Source organism: Siniperca chuatsi, linkage group LG5 (genome assembly GCF_020085105.1).
Source record: "Siniperca chuatsi isolate FFG_IHB_CAS linkage group LG5, ASM2008510v1, whole genome shotgun sequence".
NCBI classification, from domain to species: domain Eukaryota; kingdom Metazoa; phylum Chordata; class Actinopteri; order Centrarchiformes; family Sinipercidae; genus Siniperca; species Siniperca chuatsi.
The window spans coordinates 786,992-805,120 of record NC_058046.1 but is presented as its reverse complement, the minus strand read 5'-3'; the positions used below and the strand labels follow the sequence as shown (position 1 = coordinate 805,120).

Genomic DNA, 18,129 nt, shown 5'->3' with positions numbered 1-18,129 from the left:
CGCTCGGCAGGATGGTTTCATATTTATTGAGGAATATTTGCGACTCTCTTCAAGGTAGAGGAACTGATGTCTGCATGTATGCTTCGTTTTTGAGCTCCTGGTAGAGTTTGTATTTTCTGGCTTGATGGTGAACTAAGAGTGCAGCTGAGTGAAACCAGCAAATACCAGCTGAAACAACTCATCAGCCAATCAGAATCGGATTAAAATTTGAATGAAGCAACAAACAATTCGACAATAAATGAGGATTTATTTCAGATTTACAGATTAACATCTGTACACAAACTCAGAGGAAAACAGCACGGCACACATCCTGAATACATCAAACACTCGCTGGATAAACATGTGAAAGGATTTATAGAATATACTAGTTATTTAGTTCTCAAATCACACTTAAACACTAACATTTGAGTCTCAAACTGCAAACAGACAGAAACAGTTCAGTCGGATGCAGTCAGATGTTGTGAGCTCTGCTGCCGTCTGCTGGAGGACAACATCGGACTGAGGTCACATTCATGAAATAATAATAAATAATTTCTTCCCAAATCAAACTTCATCGCATCTTGTAAACATAAATAAATACTGATGCTGTTATGAGCAGAGACCATTTTCAACACCGTCCATGGTGGTGCGTTCAAAGATGCTCTGACATCTAAGAACATTTAGTTGGCTGTTATAAAGTTTGTGAGAAAGGACATTTTTCTTTTTTCACATATTTTTTCACATACCCCGCTGAATAAAAACAGAACAACGAGCTGAGTTGAACTGTGAATTATTATTACTTTATTTTAAACACAGACGGCGGCGCTGACAGGCGTCGTCCTTCACAGTGGTGGACAGGTACGCCGCCGCGAAACCATAACATGTAAAGAGACTAAAGACGGCAGATCAGCCAGAGATTCACAACTTTACAGAGTTTCGGTGATCAGCTCAGGAGGCCGTCTGCAAACTTTCATCAGTGATTATTGTTTAAATATGAATCGTTGATCTGAGTCGACTCTCTGTATGTGTGGCTGCTTCCTGTCTCCTCTACGCCATCTTCACCATCACGTTTTTGTACGTTGAATCCTGCTGTTGCTTGCTCTGCTCCTCCTCCTCCTTTGGCTCCTCCTCCTCATCCTCTTCCTCTTCCTTGGTGCTTTGTCTAACAGGAAACACCCTCTGGGGACGTTTGGGCACGGCGTAGTCGTCCACCCGGGGGTTGTACGGGTACTCATGACCTTTAGGGTCAGCAGCTGTACCCATAATCCTCCAGGCGTCTCCTCTCATTTCCTCGGGGTCGTCATACACAGAGGTGGCTGGCGTCTCCGCGGCGGCAGCGCAGCCTTCGGGCTCGTCGTAGATGTGTTCCACCTTCCTGTACGACGGCCCAAGAGTGTCGGCGTCGCTCAGGAAGAGGTTTCTGATCTTCATCTCGTCGATGCTGTCGTAGAGCGGGTCGGCGCCGGCCTCAGCTGCATGGCTCTGATGGGAAGCCAAGGTGTCGGACATGACGTTTATGGTGATGGTGTCGAAGGGGAGGGAGTACTCTGGCTCCTGGGGGATAAGAGGGGGGGTGCAGGGGGGAGCCACGCCGCCGCCTCTCTTCTCCCTCTTGGCGCTTCGCTCTGCGGCGGTTGGCAGGCTGATCTGGGAGTACGTCTGCTCCGGGTTGGAGCTCAGTTTGGGGCTGAGGCGGGGGTTGAGGGTGGGGGTGGAGCCGGGCCCAGGGGCCGAGTTGGGGCCGTGCTCGGGGCCGGCATGAGGCAGAGGGCAGCTGGAGATCATCTTGACCTGGTTCTTGCGGGGGATCGGGATGCCGCGAGTGTCCAGTGTCAAACTCTTCACCCCGGTCAGCGTTTTGTCGACTGGAGGCTCCAGACGAGTCTGAAGACAGAACAGGTGACAGAGACATAACCAATCAGTGATCAATTATTTATCCTTCATGTTCACATCAATCAAAGTCTGTTTCACTCTGGGTCCCAGTCTTCACCAGTAACTAATGACTGAAACTGTCCAGCAGACAGAGTTGGTTGACTCTTTAACAGTCTGGTGAGATATTTCTCTTCTCGTCATTAAAACCTCAGACTCAAACAGCGGTGAACGGACAGGTAACAGGTGTGTGTGTGTGTGTGTGTGTGTGTGAGTCACAGGTGATGGATCTTCTTCCTCCATCGTCGTCCAGAAACTATTAAAACTCATCAGCGAGCCGCTCTGCTGCAGTGGCTGACATGTTCCTCCATCACCATAAACACACACACTGTAGTTTATTCTGCCTCACACACACACACACCGTCCTGCTGCCCCAAACACTCACTACAGCACCACACGTGGATTCATCCGCCGCTGGAAATAGTCCCCAACAGATGCTCTGTTTCCTCCTGTTGGTCTGATAAAAACTACAGCGAGCAGCTGTTTGAGGAAACTACTGAGCCTTTTTAAACAGGAAACTATATATCTGACGTGTTTTTAAAGATTTACGTCTTCAGCAGGAACCAATGGGCTCGCAGCTGAGAGCCGCAGACAGGAAGTCATTTGAAATGACCAAAAAGACAACAGACTAATATATCCGAACAAACACTCAGTGTTTACACAGTTTTTCCAGCTGCTGTTGAATTGAGGTGTTTTATTATTTTGTCCATCCCATTTATATCAATAAGGGTAGACAAAATAACGTAATAAACCTTAAACATTATTGATCTTCATTCTTTCAGATCAACATCAATCAATCAAATAAAGCAGTGATGTATGTATCAGCTGTGATGTTGCAGCTGAATGAGTCGCTCTGTGTTTGTGTTTCCTACCAGCGGGGGGCGATGTTGTTGTTGTTGATGCTGTGAAGGAGTGGAGGTCTCTTTGTCTTTGTGATGAATCATCGGAAGATTTGGAGTTTCGTTCAGCATGCTGTACACATCGTCAGCGGCCTGCAGACAGAAAACATCCAGACAGGTTTTAACCTGGAGGAAAAACTCAGTGATTGGCTGAAGATCAGCTTCCTGCTCCTTTTAAAACCAGAATGTTCAAGAGAAATTCATTCACGTATCTTGGTAAAAAACAGGTGATGCTGGAAGTTTGATGACTTCTTCCATTTTTGGATAATTAACTGAGAAAAAATCTTGAAATCTGTGACTATAAACTCAGAAATTTATATGAAAAAAATGCATTATTTATTAATAATGTGAAATTAATCTCAGACTTTCCGAAGTTCTGCCTTTGCACGCTTACGTTAATGTGTAGATTTCAGATTTATGCCAAACTGAAGGAATTGTGTTCCAAGGTGTTTGTGTTTGCTGATTAGCAAGGAACATTAAATTACCAGAATCATGACTTTGGTTGTAATTTCTGTTTGTTTTCCTAAAGTTTTAGCCCAGGTTTTATTCTGGCAACCATGTCTTTATTCTGAAAATTCAGATTTTAATCCTGACTCTAATCTAGAAGTCCTGACTTTATTTTGAAACCACGTAGAGACGACCTGTAATGCGAGCTGACCTGAGCAGCAGGGGGTTGTGGGATATGGTTGCGGGGCTGAGGCAGCAGTGGCGGCCTGCTCTGGACCACAGGCAGGTTGAGTGGGGGCAGGTTCAGGTCCTGGGGGGTCTCTGGAGTCACCTGGCCACCCCCGGAGGTCTGTCTGTGGGGGAGGGAGATCCGCTGCATGTTGATGGCAGCTTCCACGGCCAGAAACAATAAGTTCCCCTGTTTGGTCTCGAACTCAAAACTCCCCTCTCCGGAGTCACACCTCCGCCCGGCCTCGAAGGAGAAGGTGGACTAAAGGCGAGGAAAAACATCCGAGTCAGGATTAAACCAAGTTATTCTGACTTTATTCTGTCTGTGGAGTCTCAGAGCATCCTCACGAGGTTCTGCAGTTTTGTCAATGAAAAAACTATGATGTGATATATTCAGTGACCTTGACAAATGAACAAGTCAGTTTTAATGTATATTCTTATTCAACAACGTGCATGAATCTGTGCAATCACACAATGTTGCTCCTGAGTAATCTAAACCTAAAACACTCTCTTCTTCAGAGGTTAAATTAACAGCTGACACTCATAAGCAGCATCTAGTAATTCAGTAATGTTAGCTAACGTTAGCGGTTCTGGTTCTTCGAAGGGAAAAACAGGTTTAAAGACTAAATTTATCTGCAATCTTCAAAAGAAGCAGCAGCAAAACAGCTGGAACAAACTTAACTGTAAATCATATGTAAATGTACGTATGACTTTGTTTTATTCATATATGTATACATGAAGAAATAACGTTTGTGCCAAACAGGGTACACAAGGGATAGGACCCAATCGCAGACAACAGAGGCAGAACTGGTGTAGTGCAATAGTTTAATTAGAATCAATATACAAAGGCTTACAGGGATTGTCAAGCAGGCAGTGATCAAAACTGGGAAGAGCAGTCCAGATAAGGTAATCAAATCCGACAGAGAGCAGGCAAAATCCATATAACAGGCGAGATCCACGAAAACAGTCCGGACCAAACCGCCGGGAAAAACGACAGGACCGTAGGGCACAAAACCAAGACGAACTGACACTGAGGGAGTGAAACCACACAGACTAAATACTCAGGTGAGGGGAGATAACAAGACACAGGTGGAACTAATCAGGGCGGGGCAAACAATCAAAACTGGTGGGAAAAGCAAACAAAGACAGGAAGTAAAGCTGGACAAGACACAAGAGGCAGAACACTACAAAATAAAACAGGAAATGCCTAAACCAAACTCTCAAACCATGACAGAAATATGTGTTTCAGAGTTAGTAGCATTCATATAGTTGAGAATGAGTGGGAAGTATCTGATTAAGCTAACCTAACCAATGCTATTTAACGCTAGTCATTTAGTCTAGCTAACATTGTTAGCGTGTTTTGTAATTTGAGGTATATTGTGTTGTTATTGTAAAATGTATTTAAATCTTCCCATTTTACATTGTTAGCATTTTGATCAGGAACCGTATTCCATATGACCTAAATGTGGGTCAAATATTAGCATGCTAACATTAGCTTTGTCAGTTGGTTAGTTAGTTAGTTAGCTACACAACAGTAACACCTGGCAGTTAGTGGCTGTAAATATTTAGCAACAACTAATCTCTATGTAAGAACTAGTTAGTGAGCTGCAACCTGTTTTAATTAAACTCCACTTAGTAAACACTGAAGTTAGATCGAGGCTCAGTTTGAACTTATAAACAGCTGATGACACTGGCTGCACATTTTTATATTCCAAGATGGTTACTTCCACTGCTAGACTTGTAGTCACATAATTTAAACAGCCTAAATTAGCTACTTTTGTTGTGTTATGTATTATTGTATTATCGTAGCAGTTGGACAACAATTGAAACCATGAACAAACAAACAGTGTATAGGTTTTTCAGCCACGTTGCTACAGTTTTGTTGACACTTCCTGTTATACTAGGCTATACGCTACACTAATATACTGTTATACTAATGACACTTCCTGATATTTTAGACTCTGAACGACAACTCGGAGGCTGACTTGAACGGTTCTGAACGGTCAGCTGCTCTAACCCTAACCCTAACCCCCTAACCCTAACAGGTAGCTGTGCTAATGCTAATGCTAATGCTAATGCTAATGCTAATGCTAGGTGAGCAGGAAGACAGAGAGTTTGTAATGACAGCTGGATTTACTGAGGAGAGTCAGTTTGCTGTGTCACATGCACATTGTGTCAACAGACAAGAACCTGTAACCATGGCAACTGTACACAACAAAGATGGTGACAGCCAAAATTAAACCATGTGTGTGTGTGTGTGTGTGTGTGTGTGTGTGTGTGTCACCTTGTCTCGCCCAAAGCGGCGCAGGTATCTGTACGGCCAGGTGCACACGACGTCTCCCGTCTTATCGATCAGGTGAAGAGCGTCTACGTCTGCCCGCAGGACGCCGTCTCCTTTCAGTCTGCAGCGATCAGACGCCTCCGTCCTCCGAACACACACTCTGAAGTCACGCACTGACACACAGACACACACACACACACTGTCAGTCACGGTCTGTTTGTCCTCTTCAACCTCAAGGGTCAAAGGTCACACACATTTATCAACACGTCATGATGATGTCATCCCGAGCAGAAACGATAATTGCTTAACTGAAGTTATTTTTCAAAGACACCAAACGTGTCGTTCTGTCAGCTTCGTCATCGTGAGAACGTGCTGCTTTTCTCTGTTTAGTGACACCGATGAACACTTTGAGCTTCAGTGTTTCTCACTATTTTCTGACATTTTATAGAACAAATGATCAATCAGTCAATCGAGCAAATAACCGGCAGATTAATTGGTGACAAAAATAACTGATAGTTAGAAGCCTGACGTCATCCTTCAAATGTTGAGTCTCTGACGTCGTAGTGTTTAGAGCTGCAGTGATTAATCAATCAAAAGAACATTAATCAGCAACTATTCTGATAATCATATCTAATAATAACTGTTGGGTTTCTCTCAAAACGCATTTGCGGTTGCAAATTAGAAGTAATAATGAATTTCTTGGAGACACAGGGTTGTTGATGGACATGATTGGAGCATGGACACTCAGTCAGTAACAGAATGATCTTAACTCAAAGGTCAATTTGCAGGTAAAAGCAAAATGTGTCTGAAAGCTCAGGAAATGTTTCAGAGAATAAATGATTAATAAAGAAAATAATGGGCGACTTTCTTGACTTGCAAAATGATCTTTTAAATTGACAAACATCATGTGTAATTCATGTTACAGTTCAAACGGGATCAAAACTGATTTGTCTCTCATCGTTGACAGGAAGTGGAGACGCGTCGTCCGTCTTCATTTACGGCCTGCTCACACCACGAAACTCATCCGCGCGTCTCCATGAAACATGTGGTGGTGACGTAGCGAGTAAGAATACAGACTACACGAGGAGGTGGGAGTGCTCCGTCAGCCCTGAGTCGTGTCTGATAGCCTCCACCTTCATGTTAGGGCAGCCTGCGAGGGGAAACCCAATCCGTCCTGATGTAACGTAACGAGGTCGTGTCGTGCACCCGTCCCTCTCTCGCTGCCGGCCTGAGGCGGGAATAAACTCCAGGTTTCGGCTGTGAAACACTAAACGCGTTCGACAGTTTAACTGTGGAAGCTGTGAGAGCACGATTACGATCGCAGCTCCTGGACCAGTTCACGTGTTTCAGATGTGTGTCGCTGAGCACACAGAGGAAACCACACGCACGCACACTCTCAGACAGGTGTGTGTGTGCTGCAGGTGTTCGAGGATGTGGGGAAACAGTAGCGGCTTCGGGAGCTGCACATCACAGCGTCAGACCTACAAAATGCCGCTGTGGTACCGCAACACTCGAACTATTGATATTTATTTATTCACGACAACTTGTTGCTGCACGGCGGCTTTACTTCTTTGTATTCTTATTTTGATCGTTTCATTTCTCCCCATTTCTGTTTTAACACAAACGCAGGAACAACAATAACTCCGATCTGTCGGCGCTCTCTGGTGGACAAACTCTGTAACTGAGACGGTTTAGTTCATAAATTCAGTTCCAGTCAGCTCTGAACTCTTGGTCTGTGTTACGTGGAGTTATACTGCGTTATTCTAACCACCTGTAACTGTATTTTTATGCAGATTGGTGTTGAGCTTTAAAAAGAGCAAACAGCACAGAGTTCTGGTTGACCTCAGTACCTCACAGTCACTAAATCTAAACTCTCAATCAGAGCTTCAGAAACCAGCAGCGGAGAAATAGAAACACACAGAGCCTCGACTGACCCCCGAGAACATCAGACCGCACGAGTCTTTAACACAATGTGTTCAGCTATAAGCAGTGGTGATGATGAGTTCAGCTTCCTGTTCCTGAGAAACAGGAAGCTTGTCCTGTGAAGATAAACGCTGAGGTCGTCCTGCAGCTGCCGGTCACTGCAGTGCTGCAACACCCTGCACGCACACACCGCAACAGAAACTCAGACATACAACTTTCCACTACACAACAACACACCCTGACGACTGGCGAGTGTGTGTGTAGAAACACATGTCGTCAGTAAAAGAACCGCAGTGGAAAGAATCCTCCCTCGGTGACTTTCAGCTCTAATCTTAAGAAACGATGCACTTTCTGAAGTTAGCTGGATATTTGCAGCTTCATGGTTCTGCAGATCAAACAGCTTGTGAAACCTTGTGAAAGCCACTGCAGCAACATCAAACAGGCTTCCTCTCTCAGGCTTTGTGGTGCAGTTTCTCATCCAGCTCAATGTGAATAATGATGTTATAATAATACAAATATTAAAGTCTCAGACTGTGCACCTGCTACATGCTCCTGGATCAGTATCTTTATGATTCAGCAGGACTCCTCTGCCCACTTTATTAGGAACGCCTGGCTTTTAATGCACCCGTGCAGCAGGGACTCATGGTGTGGCGAAGAGGCTGAGTTCAGCGTCAGAGGGAAAGGATCCAGCGTCCAGTGACAATCTGTGGACCAAAGGTTTGAGTCTCAGAGGTCCAGGACGGCAGGATTAAGGGGGTTACAGCGAAAACGGTTTTAGAAATGGAACCGGAGCCTCAGTTCACGTCCCACTGTCAGACAGAAATGGACGAAGACACGGCGTTAATCAGCTTTCGTCTTTAAACCTACAGCTTGCCTGATGCGTCGCGTCGCGGAGGCTCTGCAACACCAGAGCAGCTGTTTCCGCGTGGAAGTGTTAGGCACAGATGTTATTTCCAGCACCCGTCACTGAACGTCAGAGAGGGAATCGATGACTTGGGTTACAGCTCAAATTGAAAAGAACTTCACAATGAAAGCTCACGAGCACAGGGAAACAAAATGATCCCTTCGGTGCAGAATTGATTACAAAAGTAATGTGTGTGAACTCGCCGTCTGAAGCAGTCTGTAGGAGCTGTAACGCTCATTCATGGTAAACGGTACACACACCGTCCTTGTTTAGCACCTTCCTCGTCTTTCCGACCACTCAAAGCCTCACACCACATGTCACATGTCACACTCACACACTGATGGCAGCTGCTTGTGTGTGTGTGTGTGCGGGAGGGTATTACTAATGTTGTGGGGACATAAATCTGTTTACACAGTCACATTGTGGGGACTTGCCTTCCTTATGGGGACAAAATGCAAGTTCTCATAATGTAAATCATTAAATTTTAGGGTGAAGACTCGGTTTCGGGTCGGGCACTCAGCTTCTTCTTCTTAGTTTCTCACCACATTGAGTAGATGCAGGGAGACGTGTGCCGCTGCAGAGGCCTAGATCAAATAAATGGAAAAATAATCCTATGCCATAAGAATAACCAGGAACGTTTATAAAAGGAAACAATGAGGTTCAAAGTCTAAAAATGACAGCGGTCATGATGGCTGGAGCCAGTCATTAGGGTTAGGCAAGGAGAGGTTATGGTTATGGTCAGGTCTGTGTGTGTGTGCGTGTGTGTGTTGCAACAGATAAATGCATCATTTTGGCCGCAGGCTGCTAAATTTAGCAGCGATGGGAAAAGAGTGCGAGAGAGAGGAAGTGAGGTTTGCTGGAGGTGCGACAGGAAGTTGTGACTGAAGGTCGAACTGAAAACTGCACAAACACGACGACACGAGGAGGGTTTGGGTTTGGAAGAAATATTCTGAACTTTTTATCTTTGGCTGCTCACAAGTCTGCAGATACAAATATTATTAAGTCATTAATAAAGCGCTGTGAATGGATCGTGGTCCAGATGTTGTTAATAAAATGAGAAACTTCACCGGCCACAGAAAGCAACTCAGTGCTGTACTTCAATACAGTTTCGAGGCACTTGTACTTTACTTGGGTATTTCTATTTTCTGCTCCTTCATACAAATACACGTATGATTATAGATGAAGATAAAACTTATTGATCCTCAGGGGGAAATCACAAACTACCCAGCAGAATGTAAAGTCATTACAGTGAGCTGCACCTTCAGCAGCTGCAGCTTTAAAGTGATCAACACGTTAATGCATCAAGAATTATGATCCAGTAACATATATGACGAGCACTTTTACTTTCGGTAAAGTATAATCTACTTTATGTACTTTTACGTCAGAACATCTGTGCAGCACTTTGAGCTGTAAGATTTAAAAGTCTCCAACGTGCCGTCTGGTAAGCTGGAGCTGAGATGTCACGGTGTCATCAGCTGACTTGTGTTTTCTGTGTCTTCACAGCGGAGGTTTCACCCCCACCTTCCAGGTACAGCTGTATTTCTACCACAGTACTGACGTAGCCTTCCTGAGCAGCACTATAACATCTCCACCTTTGCATCTAAGGGATGACTGTCCTCGTCAGTGAGACATTTTATCAAACAAAGTTTCAGTTTAGAAAAGAGAAGAAAGAAGGTAAAGAACAGCGGACGGGCAGGTTTACCTGTCTCCCTGCCGCTGTACAGTGAGTTGTCCTCCATTCCTTCATCTTCATCCACCCTGTTTCCTCTCTGCAGGCTGCCTCTCCTCACACTGTGCTCCATCCAACTCATCTACAAACAAACAAGCGTTATTCAACAGAGACGTTTCTCCAGTTTGATCACATCAGGTCGGATTTCTGTTTCAGCTCATTTGATCCAGATTAAAGAAACAAAGGATCCAACGCTGACTTTTACTTCAGTTTCGTGTTCACACTGAGTTTAAACATGAAGTCATGTGACTGACAGGTAACTCAGTGATTGGACAGTTTATGTGATGTCCTCTTACATCATCAGAGCTACATGGAGAATCAGATTTACTCGGCACTTTCCTGAGCGTGCCGAGGTTATTGACCTCATATATCATCAATACTGAACACTGAAACTGATTTTTCTTGATGTAATTATTCTTTGGATCACCAGAAGAAATTAAAATATCCCTCTGAGAGGAAACACGAACAGGAACTCGTTCAGATGGAGTTTACATACGAGTTTCTCTGGCCTTCAAAATAAAAGTCTATCTTCAATCCGTTTCTTCTGTGTAAATCTGTGTATTGAATGTTTGCAGACTCGTGTTGATCAGTCAGACTTCATATCTGATGTGGCACACAGAAGCTGCTTTGTGTATAAAGTGTGTATTTCCCAACACACACAGACACAAAGAGGAAGTGGAGCTTTGACTCAGGACTGTCAGCTGCCTGTCATCATGCTGCAATTTATACCACACAGGCAGAATCTGTTTGTTTTTTTTACATTTATGTTTTATCACATTTCAGTTTTAAATTTGGCTGTAACATTTTAAATGTGCTTTTATTTTGCGTGAAACACTTTATAAAGCGCTGACACGATCATTAACCAAAGTTATCTGACTCTTACCAGCAGGATCAATGTCATTTCCATGACAACCAACTATATTTAACCACAGAGGAGACAAACAAGACGACACAAATACGACAAAACAGCCAGTTCAGTTTGTTTGGTTTCCTCTTCAGTCAGCTGTCAGTGAACAACATGAATAACGTGTGAATGTTACCGTCTGGTCAGTGAAACGGTGCATTGTGGGACGTGATGTCAGAGGGAACCAGCTCACCTGCTCTGTGGCAGAAACATGATTTCTCTGAAAGGTTGTATTTTTGTGTTTCATGAACAGCTGACTGAAAGGAACCAAAAAGAAACTCAGTTTCGACGCATTTGACGGCACCTTTATACTTAATACAGCCTAGCCTATAGCCTAATACAATACTGTGGTCTACAAATACATCCAACCCCTATTCCCTATTGATCGAAATGTAGCCTAATGTGCGCTTCCATGTGCTGCTGCCATTGTTATGTGAGGTCAGTCAGCTGCTTCTTCATGAAGTCGAGGTAGATGAATTTGCCCCGAGTTCACAAGTAGGAACTAGCATGAAACTCCCGAGGAGGGGAGGACACAGTACGATCACTGACATCACAGCCATGTCATGGTTCCTCAACATCTGCACTTTCTAGGACCAAAAGTTATTTATTTGATTGTCCTCAAAGAGTTTATTGCTGTGAGGTGCCATGAGGGAGCTGCCCCGGCTCCCTTCTCTACAAAGATCCATACTTATGTATGCTGACGACTGGACGTTATACGACTCTGCTGGCACCACTGATGATATAACTGGTTCAGCTGGAAAAGGTGGATGATTGGGTGTGTAAACTAAATCCGAATTTATCCAAATCCAAATCTATGCTTTTCTGATCCAGAGCCAGACTAATCTGCAATCTGCAATTAAAGCCGTCATTGCAGAGTCTGGGAGCAAGTTAAAGAAACCAGGCTGTTGGTTCTCTCTTGGTCTGATATGTTGTTAATAAAAATATGTAGAAGCATCAACAGGAAATGTTCTCTTGTAGCCCTCTAGATGTTATGAACATCTGTACTGCCCTGTTCATATCACAGCAGCATCACACATGCTTCAAAAGCTAATGGTGATACTTTTAACAATAAACACTCAAGTCAGTTCCTACAGTAGACCTTGATAAAACGAGAACACTTCAGGACTGCACCAGCTCTTCGTGAAGTCCTTAGTTCTTAGTAACTACTAGCTGTAAACGGGAAGTCACTGTAGCATCACAAGCTAGCATAACATCCAAACACTACAGTTTTAGAGTCTCAAAAGATGTATCTTTGTAAATGTCGGTACAATTATTATTATTAATATTTATTTCTGTCTGCATAAATGGAGAAATCAGTGTCTTTCAGAGTTAGTAGTATTCATACAGTTTATAATGAGAGGGAAATATCTGATTATGCTAAGTTAACTGATGTTATTTACTCACTGAGTCAAATGTCATTAGCATAACATTTCGTAATTTGAGGTGTGTTGTGTAATTTTTTACGAAATGTAATTTAAAATCTTCCAGTTTCAGGTCAGAGATGTCGACCGTACTCCATATCACCTCTTTTACTTTTCATTCTAAACAGCTCAGATATTAGCATGCTCACGTTAGCTTTGTCAGTTACAACAGTTACACCTGTAGTTAGTGGCTGTAAATATTTAGCAACAACTAATCTCTACGTAAGAACTAGTTAGTGAGCTGCAACCTGTTTTAATTTAGTGATAATAAAACTCCACTTAGTAACACTGACGTTATAAACAAGAGGAAGTTTGAACTTATGAACAGCTGCTGACACAGACTGTTGGTGTCATGGTTTGAGGGTATGTATGTTATTTCCTGTATTATTTTTGAAATATTCTCCTTCCCTCATGTGTCTTGTGGTTTTGCTTCCTGTATTTGTTTACCTTTCCCACCAGTTTTGATTGTTTGCGCCGCCCTGATTGGTTTCAACTGTGTCTCGTTGTCTCCCCTCACCTGAGTGTATTTAGTCTGTGTGCTTCCTTTGTTCTGTGTCAGTCCGTCTTTGTCCCTGTATCAAGCGTCCCGGCATTTCTTATTTGTGAGTTCTGTTGGACTGATTCTTTGTTGCCTGGATTTTAGATATTTGAACTTTGCGTGCTCCCTGTTGGATTTGTTTGCCTTGTTGGACTGATTCCCCGGTTTTGACCACTGCCTGCCTGAAACCCGTGTAAGCCCTCATTCTTTATTAAATCATTTATCTCTACCAGCCTGCCTCCATTGTCTGCATGTGGGTCCAATCCCTTGTTTCCCTCTGCTGCCCTGCTTGACACCTCACAACAGTCATTTAGACTGAACTTGTGTACATGTGACCTCACCTTAACCTTAACCCGTCACATGTCTGACAAGTATGTGTGTGCGTGTGTGTACCTACAGGAAAGGCGATCTCACACAGTTTGTGTGTCCAGTCGTCCAGCTGTTGTTTGTCTGCAGCGAACATGTAGATCTTCTCTGTGGTCTCGATCAGGAAGGGTCCCGTGTCTTTGGGACAGCCGTCCATCTCCACCTCCGACACCCGGATACAGTCCGCCAGACGGATCACCTAGGAGACACATACAGGCTCTTATCACCAAGGTAACAGTGTGCATTATCGCTACGGCAGAAGAGTAGAATTTAGCAGAAGAAATTATTGCATCATAAAATAAAACCTAACTAACCAAACTTGTGGTCTTACTGTGCAGAAAGTAAGTACAGCAGAGTAAAACTGAACCGAGTGCTGCAGAGCTCAGCAGAGTACAGTAGAATCTGGTTTAAGACTACAGAACAGTAGAATAGAAGGAGAAGAACAATGTAGAGCACAGGGTAGAGTAGAGTAGAATGCAATAGAGTACAACAGAGTGCAATAAAGTATGGTACAGTACAGTACAAAAGGATATAGTATAGTAAAGTAGAATACAGTAGAGTAGATCAGAGTATAAATGAGTACAAAACTTCAATAAAGTATAGCACAGTAGAACACAATGCAGTATAGTAGAGTAGAATATAGTAGTAGATCAGGGCTATTCAATTAGAAATTCAGTTGGGCCGGATTTTAAAACCAGGAAGTGTAGACGGGCCAGACATCTTCAGCCTATTTAAAACCTGTTTTTAGTTTTTGGTAATGACACATTTGAAAGGCGTTTGGAGATGGCGCCAAAATAAACAAACACTTGCCAGTCCAGGCAGCGTTAAACGGCGGTTTCCATTGTCAAATTCACGTTTCAGGGTTGACAGAGACATATTATCAGCAGAGCACTTCCTGCTTGTGACTGTCGACAGCCAGATGTTGAGAAGCTGCTCAGCTGGTCGGAGCTCACACGAGAAAACATTGATTTGTGAAAGATGTGATTGGCGATGGCGCAACATCCCGCCCGATCGGTACTGAGCATGTGCAGCTCTCAGCAGGGATGAGCAGGAAGCGAGACGGCTGACTCGTTAGCTGCTTCCATACACTTTATATGTAGTTTACTTATTTTGTCATATATCAGATTTATGTACGCCGGGCCGCTCGGAGGCTGCTGCTGGGCTGGACGTGGCCCGCGGGCCGCCAACTGAATAGGCCTGTAGTAGATTAAAGTCAAACAGGTATAAAGTAGAACCAGGTAAACTATTATATTACTAATATTGTTTAACAGAGTACAGTGAAGTAGAGTAGAATACAGTAAAGTTCAGTAGCACAGTATAGCACAACAGAACAGGACAGAATACAGTAGAGTATATTCGACCTTCTTGTGTTCTTGCTGTTTGCGTAGATTTTTGTCGATCTTCTCCACACTTCCTCCATCTTTATACTCAAAGAACTCCAGTCTGGAAATCGAACAGGAGCTTTCTCTGTACAGGATGCACCACACACGCTTCCACTTCTACACACCGAGACAGACAGTAGACGTTAGAATATGCAGTTATTAACAGTTCAGTCAGACAGCAGATGTATGTTCAGGCTCTGATCCTGTAAACACTGAGCTCAGCACAGAGAGTGGTGCAGGTGGAGGCTGATGAACTGTTATACTGTGCTGTTAGTGTTATTTTTACTGTTGCTGTTACTGTCAGCGCCGCTGTTCCTGTTCCTGCTATTGGCCCTGTTGCTGCTTATCTTATAACTTGAGATGGGCAACGAAATGCAACAGAGGTCCCAGCCAGACCCGAACCGGTCGCTACTGTTCTCAAGAATCATTCTGAGGTACTCGTACGTTACTTGAGTATTTTACTTCTGCTCCACTACAATTCAGAGGCAAATATTGTACTTTTTTCTCCACTACATTTATCTTACAACTTCAGTTACTGGTTCATTTAAGGATCAAGGTTTTACGTACAAAATATATGCTCAGTTTAGAAAATATGGTGCGTGATAGATCAATTGTTATAGATTAAACTATCCAACAGTATGAATTAAGTGAAAATTTGCTTAATTTTGACCAGCTACAACATAAAATGCTGCTTTCACCCTGATGCATGTGTAATAATACTTCAATAATATAATGCCACGCAGGAGTCACTCTGCTGCCTAATGAGTACTTTTACTTTTATACTCTACTTAAGTTTGACAGCAAGAGTTCTACTTGTAGTGGAGTAATTTCACCCTGAGGCACTGCTTCCACCGCTGCTGCTGTAACGTTTCTGTTACTGCTGCTACAGACCCGTTACGCACACATCCATGTTGTGTGTTTTGTTAGCGCTGCGTGTTAATGCCGGTGTTTGTACCTTTCCAAACCTCTGCTGCAGCAGGTAGAGCATCCCCTGTTTCCTGATGTCCACCTCCATGACGGCTCTGCAGATCCTCCTCCTTTCCTCACCTCTTCTTTCTCTTCTTCTCTTTGTGCTCCACTTTTCTCAACGTCTGCCTCCTCTCCTCTCTTCCTCCACTTCCTCCTCCTCTGGTGTGTCCTCCTTTCCTCCCTTGTCTTGCCTCCTTATATTTCCTCCTTGCTTCCCTCACCTCCTCCCCTCACCCTCCTCTCTGACTTTCTGCTTCCTCTTCTGCTTAAAGTCTCACTCCTCTCGTCTCCTCTTCTTGTTGACCCCTTTCTCCTCTTGTGCTCCTCTTCTTCTTTCCTGCCTCCTCCTCTTCCTCTCTGCTTGCTTTGGCTTTGCTCCTCTTCACCTCCTTTCTTTTGCCCTGCGTAGTTTTTCACTCTTTTCGTTGCGCTTGTGTTCACCAGCTTCTCCTTTATCTCCACCACCTGTTCTCCTTTCACCTCCTTTCGTTTTGGTCTTTTTCCTCTCCTTTTTTCTTCGTTTACTCACTCGACTCTATCCAGTTTGGAGAGTTTCACCCTCTCCTCTCCTCCTCTTTTCTTTCCTCCCTCTCTCGCTCGCTCTCTCGCTCTGTCTGTGGTATCAGTGTGATGCAGAGAAACGTTGAGTGTGTCGTCTCTGTTTCCTGCCTTCGCGCTGTTGCAACATGTAATGCAGAACTAACTGGCCGTGAGAATGCGAACCTCCTCTTTCAGTATCGTTCCTCCCTTCCTCCATGTCACACTTCACGAGTTTGATCAAATTAACCTTCCTTTCTGCTCTGTGGTCACTTTACCTTCTGTTGTTGTTTTTCACTTTTGTCTCTGCTCACCACCTGCTCCTCTATAAACTCCTAAAAACATAATTTGGTGTCATGCCCCCCCCCGGTGGTCATGTTAAATTATCAACAGTAAAAGTCCTCATTGTGCAAAGCAAACTGCTTATTTGATGGTGTTTTATTTTATATATAATTTATATGATTGAGTCCTGCAAACCTATTTTAGTTTTTAATTGAAATCAATTAGCTTTAAAAACTCTCTGGAAATGAACGTCTGTAGCTTGGAACAAGGAAGAATAAGTTTATGACACAAGAATTATGGAAAATTATATTTCATAAAATACACAATATTATAATATGTTAAGTATTAATAAAGAAGTTAATTAGCATTAAAACAGGTTGGAATATTTTTACAACAGATTGTGTCACTTTTTAAAAACAAAATAAGACTTTAAGTCTCAGTTAAAGAATAAAAATATGCAGATTTTGCACTGAGCGACACATCGTAGTCTATAAACTGATCACGTTTTGAAAGTAAAATCTTAATTTGCAAAATAACTAATCATTTCCAGGGACAGATAAATGTTGTGAAGTAAAATGTAGGCCTACAGTATAGATGCAGTGGAGTAAAAGTATAAAGTAGCAGAAAAATGAAAGACTAATAAAGTACAAGTACATCAATATTGTATTTAAGTGCAGTAAACTTTGTTACTTGTAAAGTTCCTGAGAAGTCATTATTAAGTGTTGCCATGGAGACTGAGGATGACAGACTACATTTACCTTTCAGAGTGATATGTGTTATATATTATACTGTTGAATTATTATGGCTGATGCATTAAAATGGTGGAGGTGGAGCTAACTTGAACTACTACTGTTGGGTTTTTTTAATCCAGAGGTTTGTGGAGGAAAAGATGCTGTGTGAGCTGAAAGGGACAGGTGCGCGCAGGTGTTGTAAAAACAACAGGAAGTTAGTTAATGTAGTTTGGCTGCTGATTGGACGGCTCACCAACACGGTCGGCAGGTGGAGCTGCAACAGTGACACACAGCAAAATGAGGAGATTATAACACAAAAAACTCCTCCCTCCTCCTCAGAGTCGTAACTCTGTCAGACCTGAACTCTCAGACATCAAACTCACGTCGAATCGTTCATTGAGACTCACACTTCCTGAGGAGATCATCGTCTCTGACGTCCAGAATAATCCTCCACAAACAAAGCTCCTTCTAGCTGCAGAACCTGCCTGAGAATCCTGCTGTTTCTAAGTTTCCTTCAGTCTCACAGTGATCCAGAGACAGCTGTCTGTCCGTCCACGGGTCCACTGCAGACAGGAGCTGCTGACTGCTGGTTCGGCTGCTCTGATGGGACAGTTTGACTGCATGTGAACACAGACAGGCTGAAATAAACAGGGCTTGATTGATTTTGGCCTGAAGATGGT

The 18,129-nt window shown here is 43.4% G+C and overlaps 1 protein-coding gene across 2 annotated transcripts; it reads right to left on the bottom strand.

Annotated features, from left to right (window-relative positions):
• Positions 1–227: 227 nt before the first annotated feature.
• Positions 228–16,706, bottom strand: dok2 (docking protein 2). 2 transcript variants are annotated; one of them, XM_044197413.1, is made up of 8 exons: positions 15,886–16,702; positions 14,910–15,047; positions 13,580–13,747; positions 10,293–10,401; positions 5,767–5,936; positions 3,466–3,744; positions 2,781–2,900; positions 228–1,863 (listed from the first exon to the last, which is right to left on the bottom strand). In XM_044197413.1, the coding sequence occupies exons 1-8, from the start codon at positions 15,943–15,945 to the stop codon at positions 1,027–1,029; spliced, it is 1,881 nt and encodes a 626-aa protein (XP_044053348.1). In that variant the 5' UTR covers positions 15,946–16,702; the 3' UTR covers positions 228–1,026. The 2 variants fall into 2 exon arrangements, with proteins under 2 accessions (XP_044053348.1, XP_044053349.1); XM_044197414.1 differs by lacking the exon at positions 3,466–3,744 and having other exon boundaries at positions 15,886–16,706.
• Positions 16,707–18,129: the final 1,423 nt, after the last annotated feature.

What these genes read in the sequence shown, in the direction of transcription:
- dok2 (XM_044197413.1), bottom strand. Translation starts at nt 15,945, where the DNA reads ATGGAGGTGGACATCAGGAAACAGGGGATGCTCTACCTGCTGCAGCAG. An exon ending in TGTGTGAGATCGCCTTTCCT is followed by an intron (nt 10,402 to 13,579) that starts GTAGGTACACAC and finishes GTTTGTTTGTAG; the next exon opens with ATGAGTTGGATGGAGCACAG. An exon ending in CACAACCCCCTGCTGCTCAG is followed by an intron (nt 2,901 to 3,465) that starts GTCAGCTCGCAT and finishes TTCTGTCTGCAG; the next exon opens with GCCGCTGACGATGTGTACAG.